Source organism: Camellia sinensis, chromosome 1 (genome assembly GCF_055761805.1).
Source record: "Camellia sinensis isolate YWXY chromosome 1, ASM5576180v1, whole genome shotgun sequence".
NCBI lineage: Eukaryota > Viridiplantae > Streptophyta > Magnoliopsida > Ericales > Theaceae > Camellia > Camellia sinensis.
The window spans coordinates 83,254,432-83,272,607 of record NC_138961.1 but is presented as its reverse complement, the minus strand read 5'-3'; the positions used below and the strand labels follow the sequence as shown (position 1 = coordinate 83,272,607).

The window sequence follows — 18,176 nt, the reverse complement described above, 5'->3', positions numbered from 1 at the left end:
ACATGCCAACTGGTCCGCCTGATTCAGGATATAGAGACCATGTTCTGCTCTACCACTGCCAATCATCTTCTTCGTGATAAGGTTCTGAAACAAACAATGATCAAGAAACAAAGTCACACTACAGTTCAGGTCATAAGTAAGATGACTTTGTCCAGAAAGTCACACCATAGAAGATAATGGTAGAAAATGAGTGACATGGATTAAACCTTTCCCAGAAACAGAAGAAATAATACCATCAGCAATCCTAACTTTGTCCTGACTTGAAGAAGTCTTATATTCCGAGAATAGATCAGAATACCCCAGACATATGATATGAGGCCCTAGAATTAATAATCCAAGGTAAAGACTTATGAGATAGAAAAGCACTTGTATTAGCAGCTAAGTTACCTGAGTGGACAAAAGACAATGAGGATGTACCAGATGTAGTAGTAGAAGAGCGGCGGTCCGGTAAGTGGCGCAAAACATCTTCTAACTCCGAAGAAGACAGACCAGATACATCATAAGGAGAAACAACTGAAGAGGCGTTGGGAGTATCCACTACACTAGTATGATGTGCATGTTGGTTAAACCCGCCTCCTCGAGATAGTCCGGAGTGACCCCCACGACTACCAGACCGGTCACCACGGCCACTAGAAGGAACCCCATGAAGCTTCCAACAAATCTCATGGGTATGTCTCAATCGACGGCAATAATCACATAATAGTGCATCCTTCTCCGAAGGACTTGGTGCAATATGAGATAGGCCAGAACCATCCCTAAGAGGAGCAGAAAGTAAGGTTGAACGCTCTATAGAAGTAGGTGATAGCATAGCAGAACGACGACTCTCCTCGTTCTGTACATAAGCAAAGGCCTCCTGAAGAAAGATCATGCATACCAAGGACACAACTCCGAACAGGATCAAACTCTAAGTTGAGACCTTCCAGAAATTTAAAGACCCTTTCTTGTTCAATAAACTTCTAGTAACCCACCGAATCAATTATGCAAACAGGCTTATAATCCTATAGATGATCAAGACGTTTCCAACCATTATTCAGAAAAGTAAAGTATTGAAGGATAGTCATCTCCCCCTGTACTGAGCGCTCAATAGAACGCCGCAACTCAAAAGTCAGTGAGAAATTACCCTTCCGAGAATAGGTAACAACCATAGCATCCCAAATATCCCGATCGGTTTCCATAGACAAATAGCCTTCCCCAATATCGAGTACCATAGAATGAATAAGCCAACCCATAATTAAAGAATTGGTAATCTCCCATTGATCATAACCAAGATCAGTGATGCCTGGGGCCTTGATCCTCCCATCAGCATAACCCATCTTCACTCTACTCTTCAAGAGACACTGTAACCAAGCAAGATAGTTTTGACCATTAAATAAAGAGGTGGTGATTTTAAGACTAAGGTTTAGGTTTGCAGATGTAGTAGTCATAATGGGACTTTCCCCTACACGTGGTTGAGAAGTAATGGTGGATTCACTAGTAAGATTAGCCATTTACATTCTATAAACTAAATAACAACCTGCACTAATCACTATAATTGGAAGAGAGACTTAAAAACAACGACACCAAACAACATCAATCACAGACCATGATAGGACCAATCAGTCAAAGCTGGGTAATAGGGTCATATAAGGACCCTAAAGAACAAACAAAACTATGAAAAAGAAACCTCCAATCAAAACAGTGACTAAACTAATTTCAGAGAAGAGAAAAACTTGCTTGAAGTGGAGAACCAAAGTGTAGTGGGGCCAATCAATTCATACAGTCGACCAAGTGAAGATGTCGACCCAAGATAAAAAGGAATCAGGTCAAAGAAGTGTCACGAAGGAGTCCACAAAATTATTGATGATATGTGACCCTCAAATAGTCATCAGCGAGAGGCAAAAGGTACAGAGAGGCTGTCGAAAGTGCCGAACAAGCAGAAAGAGGTTGTCGGCTGGCATTGGGTGACCTCTGGCTGCTGTCAATAATGAGGAGTGATTGTTGGCAGCCTTAGAGAGGTGAAAGGAGTGCCGAAATGGGATAAGTAATGGTCGGCTAAGGATGGGTGCGTGTGGAATATGAGATGGTAGCCCTAAAGCTCTGATACCATGTTTGTTAAGAGAGAACAAAACTTAAGGAATGATTAGACAATCATCCCCTTTTATATAGATAATAGTAGCTTACAATGGAAGCCTTGGAGGCACAAATATGGAAATAATATAATAAGGAAATAATAGCTAATAAACCAATCAATACGCAATCACCCAAAATATATTTTAACATTGATTCATTGCCATCAAAGACTCTTGCATTTCTCTCCAACCATATAGTCCAAAAAATAACAAAAACAATGCTTGACCACAGTGTTTTGGCTCTTTTGATGCTCCCAAACCCTTTGAACCTAACAAGAAACATTTGAATGCAGTCCCACAAAGCAACCCACTAATCATCACATAAGCCGAAAAGACACTGCCATAATACAAAAGCCACTGGGCAATAAAGGAATAAATAATCCGCTACCTCCGAATTCCTCTTTCACATCACACACTATTGAGAGCAAAGAGAGTGATTAGGCCTTCTTCTTTGGAAAACACCATTAGCTGTGACACCCCTTTGAGATAAAGACCACATGAAGAACTTCACTTTACAAGGGACAACCATTTTTCAAATTTTCTTATGAATAGGAAATAAAGGAACAGAAGGATTATCAATAAGCTTATCAAAAAAGGATTTAGAGGAAAAGACCCCTTAAGAACTAAGATTCCAGCACCTAATGTCACGAGAGGAAGAAAGAGATACCCCATGAAGCAATATGAACAAAGATGCCAAGTCAACAGCCTCCCTATCATTTAAGTTTCTAAGGAAATCAAAATTCCAAAAGACGGGTGCCATAAAAGAGCATGCCACCGACACTATCAAAACATTCCTAGAACAAACCAACCGATAAAAAAGAGGAAAAGCCCTATCAAACGAGATATTTCCTAACCACACATCCTCCCAAAAACGAATGCACACACCATTTCCCACTCTCAATTAAAGGAAATTAAACACAAGTGGATACAATCAAGAAATGGACTTCCACGGTGAACGATAATTGCCTCTATTAACCACATTAGAATCTCTACCATTGGGTTGAACTCCATACTTGCTGTTAATAACTGAACACCAAAGCGATTCACGTTCAACAGGAAATCTTCATAACCACATGCCAAAAGAGCAATATTCCTAGCAATGATATTCCCTATAGCCAGGCCCCTTCTATCCCTAGGGAGAGAAACAACCTCTCACTTAACCAAATGAACCCTTTTACCTTCTTCACACCCTTCCTAAAGAAAATTTCTCATCAATCTCTCAATTTTCCTCGCAATGCCAACCGGAATCTTGAATATGGAAAAGAAATAAATAGGAACAGAACCTAATACAGATTGTACCGAAGTATATCTCCCCCCTTGGAGAACAAAGCTCGCTTCCATCCCTCTAATCTTTTCCCAATTTTGACAAGAACAGGCTCCCAAAAGGATGCCAATCTAGGATCTCCCCCCAATGGAAGCCCCAAGTATTTGAGAGGAAAGAATTCAATGGAACATACCAACATATCCGCCACCCTTTGCACATAGCTATCTCCCAGATTAATACCCACAACACTACTCTTGCTAAGATTGACCTTGAGGCCCGACACAATTTCAAAAATTCTCAAAAATTTTTGCAAACTACGCACCTTACTTTATTCTTTTGATGAAAAAAAATATAGTATCATCTGCAAACTGTAGATGAGTAACTCCAATCCTATCCTCTTCCCCCCTCCCCCCCCCCCCCCCAAAACCCAAAAAAAAAAAAAAAAAAATCCCCTCAATAACACCTTATCATTGGCTATATCAATAATCCAACCCAACACATCAGCAACTAAAATAAACAAAAATAGTGATATACGATCTCCCTGCCTTAGACCCCTAGATGCCCAAAAAGAGTGCCCAGCCTTACCATTCACAATGACCAACATATTGCATGACGACAGGTACCCCTAAATACACATTCTCCACCTAGATCCAAACCCCTTCCTTTCCAAAACAAAATCAACAAAGCCCCAATCAGCATGGTCATACGCCTTCTCAAAGTCAACCTTAAAGACAACACCCTCCTTATGTAACCCCCTATACTCCTCAACAACCTCATTCACCACTAAGACTACATCCAATATCTGTCGTCCCTGCACAAAGACGCCTTATGCGGAAGAAATGGTTTCCCCAAGGACAACCCTAATTCTCTTAGAAAGCACCTTTGCTAGAATTTTGTAGAGTGATGTAACCAAGCTAATGGGTTTAAAATCCCCAATCTTAATCGACTTCTCCTTCTTGAGAATTACACAAATGAAGGATGCATTGGTGCATAAGTTAACCACTTCACTTTTGAAGAACTCATCAAACACTCTCATAAGATCCCCTTTCACAATGTCCCACCAATCTTGAAATACAGCCATTGAAAAACCATCTAGACCTCGAGCCTTATATCTCTCACACTCAAACACGGCCTGTCTCACCTCACATTCATCAAAGGGTCTCTCAAGCCAACCATCACTAACTCCACAGGAGCCCAATTAATGCCTTCAATCCCTGGACAATCCATTCCCCTATCAGAATAGAAATTTGAATAAAACTTGAAAATCTCCTTAACAATAAGCTCCTCCTTACTCACCATCACACCCTACCCAACCTCCAAATTTTTAATAAAACTCTTCTTCCTCTTTCCCGACGAAACCCCAAGAAAAAATCTAGAATTGATATCACCCTCTTTAGCCCATTTCAACTTAGCTCTTTGTCCCCAAAAAATTTGTTCCCTAGAAACAAGCTCTTCCAATTTCAGCCTGAGCAATGATCTCTTATCCCTTAAAGTCCTAGATAAACCCTCCCCAAGCTCCTTCACATCCAATTCTTCAATATCATGAACTAACTCCGCTTTCACCTCATTTAGATCACCAAAAACTTACGCTTCCAAACCTTTAAATTATTCTTGACTCCTCTCAACTTCCACATAAACTTGAAACCCTCCCACCTATGGACTCTACCGCTTCCCCACCAATCCTTAAAATTTGCCTTAAAATATTGATTTTCCAACCACATATTCTCAAATCTGAAGGAGGTAGGACCCCATTTAAAAGGACAGCTTTAAAGAATCACCGGACAACGATCTGACACAACTCTTGGCCCTGCCTCTTGCCTTAAATCAGGAAACAACTCCTCCCATCCTAAAGTATGAAGAATCCTATCCAACCTATAACACAAAAGATTTTCCTGAAGATTAGACCATGTGAACCGAGCACTACTCAAGGGAGGGTCAATCAACTCACACTCTTATAAAAGAGTCAAAATCCTACATACTCCTATTTATGGAAACCCCATTGAGTTTTTCCGAAATAAGCCGAACCACATTGAAAATCCCCACCCACACACCAATTAGGGGAACAAAGCCCAAATAAGCCGGCCAACTCCTCCCACCATTCCTGACGACTACTAGGCCTATTGGGACCATAAACCCCAATCAGCCACCATTCCTTGTTATCCCGATTCCTAAACCTAATGGACATTGAAAACACCCCCAACAATTATCTCACACTCTGATACAACTCTCATCCCACATAATCAAAATTCCCCCTAATCTCCCACTAGAAGGTAAAACAGCCCATCTCCTAAACCGGGTCCCCCAAACACTCCTAATGAAAACCCCATCACATTCCTCACACTGTCTCTTGAAACATCACTATATATGGTTGATGAATTTTCAAAACCTCTTTAATTACTATATTATTCACAATCACTTTCATCATCGAAGTTTTATCTGCCTAAAGTATTAGTGGATAATAGACATGTCACAAAAAAGATAAAACAGAATGAAATTCATATATTTAAGCTACTACAACTAATGCAACATAAGAAAACCTAGTATATACTTTAACCAACTTGTACAAAAGGAAACCCTGAGCAACAGAGATAAATTAGCAAAAGGAAAGCACTTCTAGAGTATTATTTGCATCCTTCAAGAATTTTCAATCCCGAATAAAAGCACAAGTTGCTCGGAGGATGAGTTGTAATGGTTTAGTTGCAAAGCAGTTGCAGAATGAACAAATGTACACTGAGAACTGACCTGCTATCAATGGGAACAGCATAGTTGTTCAAAGCCAACATGCATGATGCAGACTGCCCAAGCAAAGATCACTAACTCAGCAAAAGAATAAAAGAGTTTAAACACTCAAAAGATAACATGCCAATTGAACTGCCTATGCAATAAGAAGGTTTACCTGACTATGATAATGAATAGTATTTGCACCAATGACAAGAACTCCACCAATTGGGGATGGCACGGCAAGAAGCTTGTAAGCATCATGTGGGAGATTCTGACAAGAAGAAGAAAGATGAATCCCATCTGGATGGAAAAAGCCTTTCGCAATTTCAAAAGAATTGAAATCTAGACTAACTTACGCACGTCCCTCTTGTAATGCATTCTCCATACAACCAACAAAATTTAGAGTTTTATGTATTCAAGATGAAAATGACCATGAAGAACACAATTTTCAGCATAAAAAGTTTTGTCCATGAATTCAGCACTGAGTAAAGCTTAAAACCCTCAGCAAATTTAACAACCATGTGCCAAATTCTAGGATAATCTATTCTGTTCTTCTCCCTCTTTTTCTTTTTCAGATTCAGCGTAGACAGGACCTTGTTGCAAAAATGACACTCCTCCTCATGTTGAAAAGCTATCGTTTGCCAACAATCCATAATTTTTGCAACCATTAAGAAAAATGGTGATGCACAATTGTAAATCAAGAGCGATCATATTTATTAACCATCCAAATATTAATCATAAAAAATACGAGAAAAAATAGTTTAATTGGTAGATTATGGATTTCTGTCTTACATTACAGGTAAACTTGTAATATGTATCCAAATCCAATTCAAGGTGGCAAACTTGAAATATATCAACCAAATCATTTACATAATTCAGCAACTAAATACATTTATGTTCTAAGAATCCATACCCGTAGATCATATTTATTCCTTATTCGGAAACTAAGAAGTTGGAGAAGTTGCCAAGAGATTTAGTTATGATTAGTTATGGGAGAGCAAGATGTGGAATCTAAGTACCATTTGGTGGATTGAGAGAGAGTGTGCCTTTCAATACATTAGGCTGGTTTGGGGATCCGAAATCTAGTGTTGCGGAACTGGTTGTAGAGGTTTGCTCTAAAAGATAAAAGATATGGAGAAGGGTGGTGGAGAGGAAATTTGAAAAAGCGAGAGATAATTGGTCCGCTGGCAGAATTGTTGGACCATAGAGGATGGGGTTGTGAAAGGCATTATGAGGGTTTGGATAAAATTCCAAAATTTTAGCTTGAAAAATGATGTGGCCACAAACCGTTGAAGAGGTGCTCCCTGACCTGTTCACCTTGGCTTTGGATAAGAATGCCTCCATGCAAGATTATTTGGCGGTGGAGTGGTATGGAATTCAAGGTTCAAAAGTGCTCTAGAAGATTGGGAGGTTCAATCCATGGAGCATTGTTTAGTTGTTTATATGACTCAGGTTCATGAGAATGATCGGGAACCTTTGATTTGGCATATTCCCGAAGATCGAGGTCTTCTCAATCTGTTCTTTCTATCAGGATTTGAGTGATGATTCGATGAAGGTTGTCCATTCCCTCCATGTAGAGGTATTTGGAGATGCAAGGTCCCTCCTATAGTAGTATTTTTTGTGTGGACTGCTGCACATGAGAATATCTTGACTATTGATAGTCTCAGGAAGAGTTGTAAGTTGATGATTGATTGGAGACGCATGTGTAAGGGGATTGGGGAAAGTGTTGATCATCTTCTTCTTTTTTTTTCAATGCCTAGTTGTTGGTGAGTCATAGAGTTTAGTTTTCCCAATTTTTCAATTTGCTTGAACGATGCCTTCTTCGATGGAGATTTGGAGTCTTGGTTGCCCAAAGAGAAAGAAAGGTGTGGCATACTACTTTGGCTCTTTTGTGGACTCTATGGAGGGCCTGGGTGGTGCAGCTTATTGGAGCTGCTTATAGCTTTTTTATTTTGGTAGTCTATGTCAGAATGTTTGGTGCAGTTTATGCTTATAGCTTATAGGATAGAAATAGCTTTAAAAAAAATTAAAAAATAAAAATAGAGTTCATTATCTAAAAGTTGGGGGAGGGTGCTTTTAATTTCTGATTTCTGATTATCAACTTTCAGCTTGAAAAAAGTTACACCAAACAGACCCCGAGAGCAAGTAACAGAAGGACATTTAAGGGTATCAAAGTTACCCATACATGGTTTGAAAGGATCCGTACTCATTGTTCTCTTTTTTTCTTTTTAGATGAAAGAGGAATGTCCATTCGGTATTATATTTTTTTCAGTCTATAGGTGACTTGTACATATCTGTTGATGTATACCTCATAGATTGAGTTCTTGTCTGCACCAAGTTCGCCCCTTTTTGACGTTTTCATTAATTAATAATACTTTACTTATCCTAAAAAAAGGGAATGCGTCCTAGTATAGCTAGAAAGAAAAAAAACAAGGTAGACTTAGAAGCCACTTGTACCGATTGTTGAGGCATGAGTTGGACGAAGAAAGGTTGTTTTGATGAGAAAAACCAAAACATTTTTTGATATTTTGATTTTTGGCAACCTTTTTTTTTTAAGAAAGAGTAATTGACATTGACAATCCTACATTAGTGCAAAAAATCAATAGTCAATTGTGTTGAACCTTGAATATGAGAAAGCAACGTTGGCCCCAGGCTTTAGTAGATATTACTCAACTGATTTTTTTTTTTTTTTTTTTTTTGCTGCTGCTTCACTGTTGACAAAATAAGAACTTCTGTATGAATTGTTCACTGATTAACAGACAGGTTTTTATCAAGATTTGAACTTACAGTAGCTGACCATATGAGAGGATGCTGCTTCAGAGTTGTGCTAATACTAAGTGCAGAAATCATACAGGTATGATGTTTCCACGAGACACGCCCAGCCCATGTAAGCTCTTGTTCTTGAAGAATTACCATCACAGGCTCAATGTAACCTATAAAATGAATTATATCAAATAAAGTGGATCAAAAGCAACAGAAGACATGCGAAAATCATACCCATCCCTTTACGAAAATGGAAGGGAGAGAGAGAAATTTTCTTATTTATCCTAATTAAACCAAATTCAAACAATGCTAAAAATAAAGAATGTTTAGAAATAGAATGTCCAAGTTAAAACCAAAAAACATCAAAGTTCATGAACCAATTGAATAAAGTTAGCACATAATATTATAATAGAACTGTCAATTTGCTGAGTGTTTCCATGTTGTAATTGGTGAAATTTCAATATATATGTATTATCAATTATTTCCCACAACTCACGCAGCCAAAAGTAGTATGAGCTGGCTTTAATGGTCAAACAGATTTTGGACTCACTTGAAAAGCGAAAGCAAGAACTTAGGTAGCTACAAACATCCATACTACATTTTAATTAAAATCAATTGAGAACAGTTGCTTTGTCTCACCATGTACAAATATGAAATCCTTTACATGCTTCATGTCCAGATCTCGTAAATTGATTATATATGATGACTCAATACGAGCAGAGACTGCACCTCCAGCACTAAAAGCATTCTCTTCACCAACCAAACCAGAACCGGCCTATCATTCAAAATTACGGTATTGAAATTAAAACACACCCAAAGGAATAAAATATAATAGAAAAATTAAATTAATTACAAGAAGTGCCTTTTTTTCCCCAATGATGACTTGCTTTCATGTAAAGCTAACAAAGTTACTTCTTAGTATTTCCAGGCACAGTCCAAGTGGGCTCATGCTCAACACACCTAAGCCTAAATAGATAAATAACTAGGAACGGTCAGTATGATACAAATAGCTTTTCCTTTCAACCCAACAATTGTGAAGTGTACATGAAAGTTGCATGACTTTGAGCACATTTCAGACTGTATTTTGGTCCTAGGAGGGGGACAGTTCAGAGGAAACAATACATTTGCAGGAACGTCACCAATCTCCATGTACTTGCTACTACTGTAGTTACAAACACACATGCACAAATGACACAGAACTGAGAAAGTTTATGACCACTTCCTCATACGGTTAGATGCTTAATAATCCAAATCGGACAGTCAATTTTTTGAACATTTAGGATTCAGAAGTAAACAGGTGCCTGAAACTCTGTGAGTAAACACAACCAAGTGGTTGTGTATTGTCAGGGAAATTTAGAAAGAAAAGAGGGAGGAAAATGTATAAGAGTGTGCCATATTCATATATTACAACTTATGAGATATGTCTTCAGAAACAGAGTTCTGGTCATGCAGCCTGAATATGGAAACAAACAGAACTGAATTGAGAAAACACAAACATGATATGAAAAAGAAGCAAGCTACAACAACAGGGCAGTATAGAAGGAAAAGGAAACCTCAGCCGCCTTGAGTATTATCATTTGTAGGCCATAAATGAGAACCCCAGCACACCTGCCCTGGGGGTCAACCTTCACCAATGGGCCACTTGCAAAAGATTCTCTTCCTCTTTTCAGATGAAGCCAATCCGGACCCTCAAAACAATGCATAGAGCTGAACAGACAGATAAACACATGTCCAAAGGTATTATCTATTAGCATACCAAAAAAATGTCATAAGAAATGGCTCGAAAGCAAAAAAGTTCCATCGTAATTGTAAAGCAACCTATTTAAGAATCAGAAACACATCAACAGCTGGTGACTAGTAAAGAAAAGACATTTATAACCAGTTTCTCAACATAAAGTAGTACCTGTATTTGAACCAATTCCGATAGAAACAGGAGGAAGTTATTCATAAAAAAACAGAACCTCAAAAGTAAAAAGCGCTTCAATAGTAAATATGTCAAATCATGAGCATTTTTTCTGAAATTAATTATCCTACATTTGATTTAATCTGGCCCTGGTTTAAGCAGCCACTTCCCAATGAAAATTACAACGGCAAACCACGTGTATATGGAAACATATATTTGTGTTGCCTTAATACCATATTGTTTATGTTGTACTCTAGCCTGCAGGACTTTCTAGACATATGTACAATAATTAATGGAGACTAAAGGATGACTGTTCTACCCAGATCTCTCTTCTCCTTTCTATCTTATTATTACTCCTGAGAACAATTAGTCAGCTAGTAGCAAAGCAGAAGAAAATTAACTGACAGTTACTTTCACATCCTAAATGACAATTAACAATTGACTATTCTACTTAAACTTCTCCTTTTCTTTCAGTAATACCACAAGTTCTGTCAACAGTTACAACCAAGTTGGGTTTGAACCCGAATGGTCGGTTTTCTCTACCATTCTTACTTTATGTAGAATTGTGTGAGGTCCATACTGTTCTGACACAAGGTTCATCCAGATCTGGTCATGCATTATTGCATTCATACCAGTCAAGGGTATGCTTCTATGACTTATACGAGTCATGATTCAATTCGCAATTTAGGCAGAATTACCAAACAGAGTTCATGATCATGAACCCCATCCATGGTTAGTGTTTTATCCTTACACAGCCAATCCAAAGCCAGATAAAGGAGGAGGGTTGCATGTCAGGTAGCTGACAGCCAAAGTAAAACTTTGCCAAACCCAATGAAGATGAATTTCGGACAACAAAAAGAAATCTTAGCAAAATGAATGCAACCAAGATGAGGATGTTTAGGTAGATATGTGGCAAAACTAGGAGATTAAGAGTGAGTGGGTTAGAAATGAATGAATTCATGAGATGGTAGAGATAGCAACTATTGAAAATAAAATGAGGGAAAAGTGATTAAGTAGCCCAGCTAAGAAGAGTGACACTATACATCTTGAGGGTGTGAGATAATCAAGAAAGACATGTTAGGTTGTGGTTTAACTTTAACTAAGATTATGGGCCTTGATCGAGCATAATGGCAAAAACAAATCATGTAGTTAAGTAGTTGGGAAAAAGGCTTTGTTGAGTTGAGAGTTCTTTATTATGCTTTCCTTTGGGCTCCCATATACAACAGTAGAAGCCCCTTTGGGACAGTAAAATTAAATCTCCATCATGCTAAAGTGAAACTGAACACTTTCTATTAAAATCTCAATTGGATCACAAGATCAAATCAAGGATCATAAGATTCAACTCTCTATTAAAATTAAGGTAAAATTACAAATAAAAATGATGCATATTAAAAATAAGGTGAAAAATCACAATCCCACACAATCCTATTTGTGATCCTGCTATGACACCAATTCTACAACAATATGGATGGTTTTGGCAATTTAGGAGATCGTGATTTTGATAACCATGATACCATCCCAATGAGATATTGAAGATAAGATTATTGTGCTCTTGCAAAATATAGTAGATAACATACTAAGCCACTTTCCTTATAAAAGTCATAGGTACCTTAGAAGTTGTACACGTTTAATTTCAGCTGCAGAGTTAGAGGTTGGTTGAAAACACTTAAGTTAAGTAGTGAAAATGTTAGTACTACATTTGTAGTGCTCAAATATTTAAGCACTCATTTTTAAAATTGAAAATTTTAAGACAAATATATTAAATTAATTGAGAATGAAAATGTAAACTACCTTTCATTGTGAGCATTTAGTATAAAATTAAATCCCTTTTACTTCAATCGATGACCATTTTTCAATTTTCATATTTACATGCTAAGTGATTAGGAATTATAAAATGCAATTCTGCTCTGTTTGCTTTGGCAATAAACATTTTCTATAAAATATTTTTTTGTATTTTCTAGTGTTTGGTATGACAAAAAATGGAAGTGGACAAAAATGTTTTCCATGATCAAAGAAAAATGAGTTGATTTGGTGGGAGAAATTTTTCATTTTCCATGGCAGAAAATATTTTTCAGACCTAACAAGTACCACACCACCACCAATGCCATTGCCCCTACTACTAACTACCACCCCACCACCATCATCGTTGTCACCACTATTACACGGTTTGGGTAAAACTCAAATCAAAAAGCTAGCTATTGAGATGAGGGTACCGTCTTGCTTATATGCTTAACATTAGTTTAGTACTTGGACGGGTGAGTGGGAGTTCGCTTCACACCCTCTCTCATGCCCAGCGTGCTCACTCGACAACACCTGCGGCGTGCAGGCCAGGGACATGCACCCTACACATCCCTGAGTACTCTAGCTCTATCTAATACCATGTTACATGGTATTTGGTAGAACTCAACCCCAAAAGCTAGCTATTAAGGTGAGGGTGCCCTCACACTTATATGCTTAATATTACTTTACTATTCAGGCGATGTGGGACTTCGCTTCACAGCCACAATCACTACCACTAGAAAATGTGTCTTCAGAAAAATAATAATAATTTTTAGAATGAATTTCTAGTCACTTACATAATAACAATATTCGTGTTCTAAATAAAATTTTTGTTCGTACAATTATTTGGTAATATTTTATATTGATTTTTCATGTTATCTAAACAGCAAAAAATAGTTTCCAGCTCACTTTCAGGGTTCAACCAAACACAGGAAAACAAGTCATTTTTTCAAAAAAAAATGTTTCCACAAAATATTTTCACCAAAGCAAACAAAGCATTAATTACAAAACAAATCAATGCATTCAATTCTTAAGCACTTCATTGAGTTATCAAGCAAGATCTCAATTGAATTTTATAAAGTGAGCAGCAAAATTTTAACTACAGCCAGTATTTCCAAAAACACAAAAAACAAAAAACAAAAAAAAAATAAAAAAAATGATAAATTTATCCATCTAAGGTGTTACACTCATATTAGCAACAACTCCCTCCCAATGAAGTTCATCTCTAGAAAGCAATTTGTTTATCACTGCCAGCCAAGCAATAAAAGAATAAGTATAAACCAAGTGCCAGATCATCTCATACCAGGTGAGTGATTCCCCGGGGATATGATCTAATGGAAAACTGATTTCCTGGCAAAGACACCCATGTCATTGAAAGTCCATTGCACCATATACACTGCATAAGTATTTGGTTTCATATATAATGGAACACTACTTAATTCCAATACTTCCCTCAAAACAGTAATGGGCTACTGCTAGCCATCATCTTCTAACAAGCCAGCCACTTTTTCTGTAGCAAGGAAGCCAGATGCATGAACAACTTTACAGACTCATCTTCCAATGATAGGGCAATTATAGTGCCAATTATTCCTAGTAATAAAGTTCACTTTCATCCCCAATTTGGTATTTAAAAAACCGCAGCAGGCATCTCTTAATTTCAAGACATTAGACTGTTTCCAATAGAAATCATAAGTTAATATTAAAACACCAAAAGCTTTTACTTTCAGTACTTCTACACCATTTTCCCCACCCAAATGGCTATTTGGAGCATATCTCCAAGTATGTTACATCACAGAGGCTTTATCCAGTCCCCTATCCAATGCATTCCAAAACCACTTTCATTTTTGGGTTAGTAAAATTCCTTCCAAGTGATTGCTAGCTTTCCACATTTATGCAACTTAAAACCCCTCACGTTTGCAAAATAAGCCTTCGTCAACTTTAAAGAAGAATAGAAAGACTGCGACACTATTTATGAGTTGTTAAAGTGGAAAACACTCAAATTTATCAGCTGGTGATCTACTTGCATAAGACAAGACTCTTGTGGACTAGCTGGGTATATGTCTATTATTAAGCAAGATGAAAGTATATCTCTAAGTCACCAAACAAAATAAACTACTCACTACACAAAATGTGGACATCTCAAATGACCAGTTTCCTTCCATCTCTTCTGATGTAGGACAAGTGCCAGCAACACTCTCCAACTAGTAAAGAACCCAAAATTAGCGTAAGGCTGCAACAGATGACACTAGTTGATGGTATCTGTGCCAAAGAGGGTGATAAAACATGTAATGTTTTAAGGTTTATATGGGGTAAGAAAAGAGTAAGGCTTCTAGAATGAAAAAATAGTTTTGATGCTGTTTAAAGGGCGTGAAGTGTGAACATTACCCAAGATAAGTAATTTCGCATATTCTATTTCCTTTCTTTTATTTATTTATTAATTTTATGCACTTTTGTTCTATTACTGGATGAGGGGTTGATTAGACTTTATCAATGGAAGGTTAGGGACAAAAGGAAGGTTAATCAGATATGGTTTTGTTATTTTATATGCTAAAAGTGAAGAAAAATATAGAAGAAGAGATGAAAATGGGAAAAACTCTAAGCATCATACCTAAATTTCATAGGCATCACCTAGGGTTAGAATAGCATTACAAAATCTCAATAGAACTTTAAAAACTTCAATAATTATTTTCGAACTCAACTCTATTCAATAAGAGTCGTCATATGGCTCTTACTTATCCTAGTAAAGATTTTGACTACCTAGTTAGAAACTAAAAAATGTGACTTCCAAAGTACACCTAAAACCAAATATAAACCATGAATGGAAATCCAATTACAACTTGACCAACAGGACAACTCATGGGCAACCCTATAGGCTATAGCCAATTCCAAAAAAATTGCAAATTTCTAAAATACTCTAACCTATTAAATACAAGAACACGTATAGGTTAATGACTAAATTAAAGCCAAACCAAAATTAGCATTAAAAAAATACCATTGGCAAGCTCAAAACTTGACCAGGCATATTTCCAAAGGCCCCAATATGAGATGATACCAATTTTCAAAGTTTGTCTTCTCTAGTTCTCTTTGATTTTGCTTTTCCTTGAACCTCATGTGGGCTGCATCATCTTTGTTCATAAATTAGCTAATTAAGGGCAAGCCGTTCAACTAAATAAGCAGCTAATAAAATAGAGGACTGTCTTTTCATCTATAACAATTTTCTATATGATTTAACTCTTTATGTATTCATTTTTCTTACTTTCATTCAATATTTGTTTCTAATTTGAAAACGGAGCTGAACTTGAGAAGATTTTGATTATACTCATTTGGCAGTATTTGAACTAAATAATTAAACCAAACCAAACTAAACTAAATCATGTGTCCTAATCACGTGGGGTCAACCATAAAAACTAAATGAATTAAAACAAAAAACAAAAGAAATAAAGAAGTAAAGAGAAAAATTAGTAGATAGAAATTTTCTACATTCCAAAAACAAAACAAGTTTCCAATGCCCTTCTCCATCACAGTGGTCTTTGTAGGCGAAGGGCTATCATAAAAAGATTGACCCTTCTCCCTTCTCTTCAACTTGCTTTCAGTTTTCACCTCCATAATGAAATGGACTTTGGGATGGTTAGGTTAGATAGTGAGCCTTCGATGGTCAAACCGAATATGTGTAAACTTGGTACTAAGGCTAATAAGAAAAGCCACTAAGCAATTTCGGACCAAACTTATGAAGTTTCCTCATGTCTTCTGTTTAAAAAATTAAGGATCCAAGATGAGATCTTGAAAGCAGATATGGTTTATGGGATATGGTATGGAAACTGGGGAGGATGATAAGCAATTCTATCGAGCTAGAAACTCTAATCAATGTCTCTTGTTGGATAAATGCCAAGGAGCGTGAAGGGGGGAACATAGTGAGTAGTTTCAATGGAAGTGGAAGCAGCAAAAGAACCAACCAAGAACCAGATACCAGTAAGAAAACCACAAGGGGAATGCCAACAAAGGACCAGGGAAAGACTTGGGAGTATCAGGAGGAGCAAAGAATCAAACCAGAAGAATAGATATGATACACAAGGGACAAATCGGATCACTAGAATGTGTACGCTCAAGGAATTGACATGGAAAGATTTCCCCGTAAATAAGTAATCTATCCGAGTAAGGCATCAAAGACAATAAAACAAGTTTCCTATTCAATAAAGTAAGTAATTAACTTGTGAGAAGCATTTCGAAACCAACAATACCAGTGATGTAAAGTCTATACAAAACATCAATTATTATAGTAGCCTCCAGCTTGTGAAATTGGCAGGAATATCCAGAGAATCACTACATTCAAATGGCCCCAAACATTCAAACATTATATAGCTTCATCAAGATTACATTACAAAAAGCAAATGGCTGATCAGAATAAGTAGACAAGTACACAATTGACTGATCAGTCTCAAAAAAATTAACAAATAAATACTATGACCAAAATAGACTCACCAAAACCTTTCAATACATCCAACTCACCTTGTACGAAGTCCATGAATCGAGTCATCAAACTCTAGAACCGAAATTTTAGCATCTTGAAACGCTAAGACAATCGAATCTCTTCTTCTACCACCGTCAGCACCCGCTAAGGATAATATTGCCATTGTTTCAACATTACCATGCAACCTGCAACCCCCAATTTCAAGTTGGGGTTAAAAAAAAAAAAAAAAAACCCTTTTTTTTTTTTTGGGTAAGTTTTGTGCGTAGAATTGTTTGCAACATTTCAGAGAGACAAAATTGGAGGAAAATTTTCGTCTAAAAACCAGGAATTTCAAGACAAATAAGTGGCCATCTCTAAAACATGTTGCAATTCAGTAAAAAATCAACACCTGTAATGGCAAACGAGTTCGAGCGAAGCCCCCGATGCACCGGCCAAAACGCCGCCACGCTTGGGTTCCGAGGGAGCTCTGGAGTCTCTGCTGCTGCCTTCTTCCTGAACCCTAACTACGTAAACCTCCAAAACGTTAGCGGCGGTGACGACGAGGTTGGGAATTGGGCCAACGGGCTTGGACTCGGGCCAGTCGGAGTCGAGATCGTCAGTCTGAATGGGAGGAATTTGGGGGCCAAAGTCGGCGCTACAATGGGTGATGAATCCGGAGGCACAGTTCTCGATGCCCGTGGGCGAGTGCATCATCTTGTAGGCTGCGAAACTCATACTTACAGAGACAGAGACAGAGAGAGAAATGGAATTGCAGGTGATGATGATGAGAGAGATAGAGAGAGAAAGGACTAGGGTTTTGGGAAGCTTAAACCTCGCAAGAGTTTGGCGGGATGAGGTTTGAGAGCCCTCTCTCAGTCAACAACAGTGTACACCCAGTTACTCCGGCACAGGCCCACGGTGCTCAACGATAAATTACCAAGAGGGATAGGTAAATTACTTGAAGTCCTATTTAGTACTATTTAAAAGAAGATAAGTTGAGGGATAGGTAAATTACTTGAAGTACTATTTTAGTGCTATTTAAAAGAAGATAAGTTTAGTTAGGGGTTGTTTGGTTGGTTTTAAATTGTATTTTTTTATTTTTTATAAAATATGAGTTGAATTTAAAGTGATATAGTAAAAAGGTGACATAACTTAAATAGTATAATGATTTTTTAACTTTTTAACTTTTTT

The 18,176-nt window shown here is 37.4% G+C and overlaps 1 protein-coding gene across 1 annotated transcript in view; it reads right to left on the bottom strand.

Moving 5' to 3' along the window:
• Window positions 1–17,951, bottom strand: part of CPSF160 (cleavage and polyadenylation specificity factor 160) — a 69,091-nt gene extending 51,140 nt beyond the window's left edge. The window contains exons 1-7 of the mRNA XM_082880479.1: window positions 17,395–17,951; window positions 17,045–17,191; window positions 10,410–10,563; window positions 9,496–9,631; window positions 8,881–9,026; window positions 6,269–6,364; window positions 6,115–6,167 (exon numbers count right to left, since the gene is read on the bottom strand). Of these exons, the coding sequence (XP_082736605.1) occupies window positions 6,115–6,167; window positions 6,269–6,364; window positions 8,881–9,026; window positions 9,496–9,631; window positions 10,410–10,563; window positions 17,045–17,191; window positions 17,395–17,720 (1,058 nt within the window). The 5' untranslated portion in view covers window positions 17,721–17,951. The remainder of the gene's footprint in view (window positions 1–6,114; window positions 6,168–6,268; window positions 6,365–8,880; window positions 9,027–9,495; window positions 9,632–10,409; window positions 10,564–17,044; window positions 17,192–17,394) is intronic.
• Window positions 17,952–18,176: the final 225 nt, after the last annotated feature.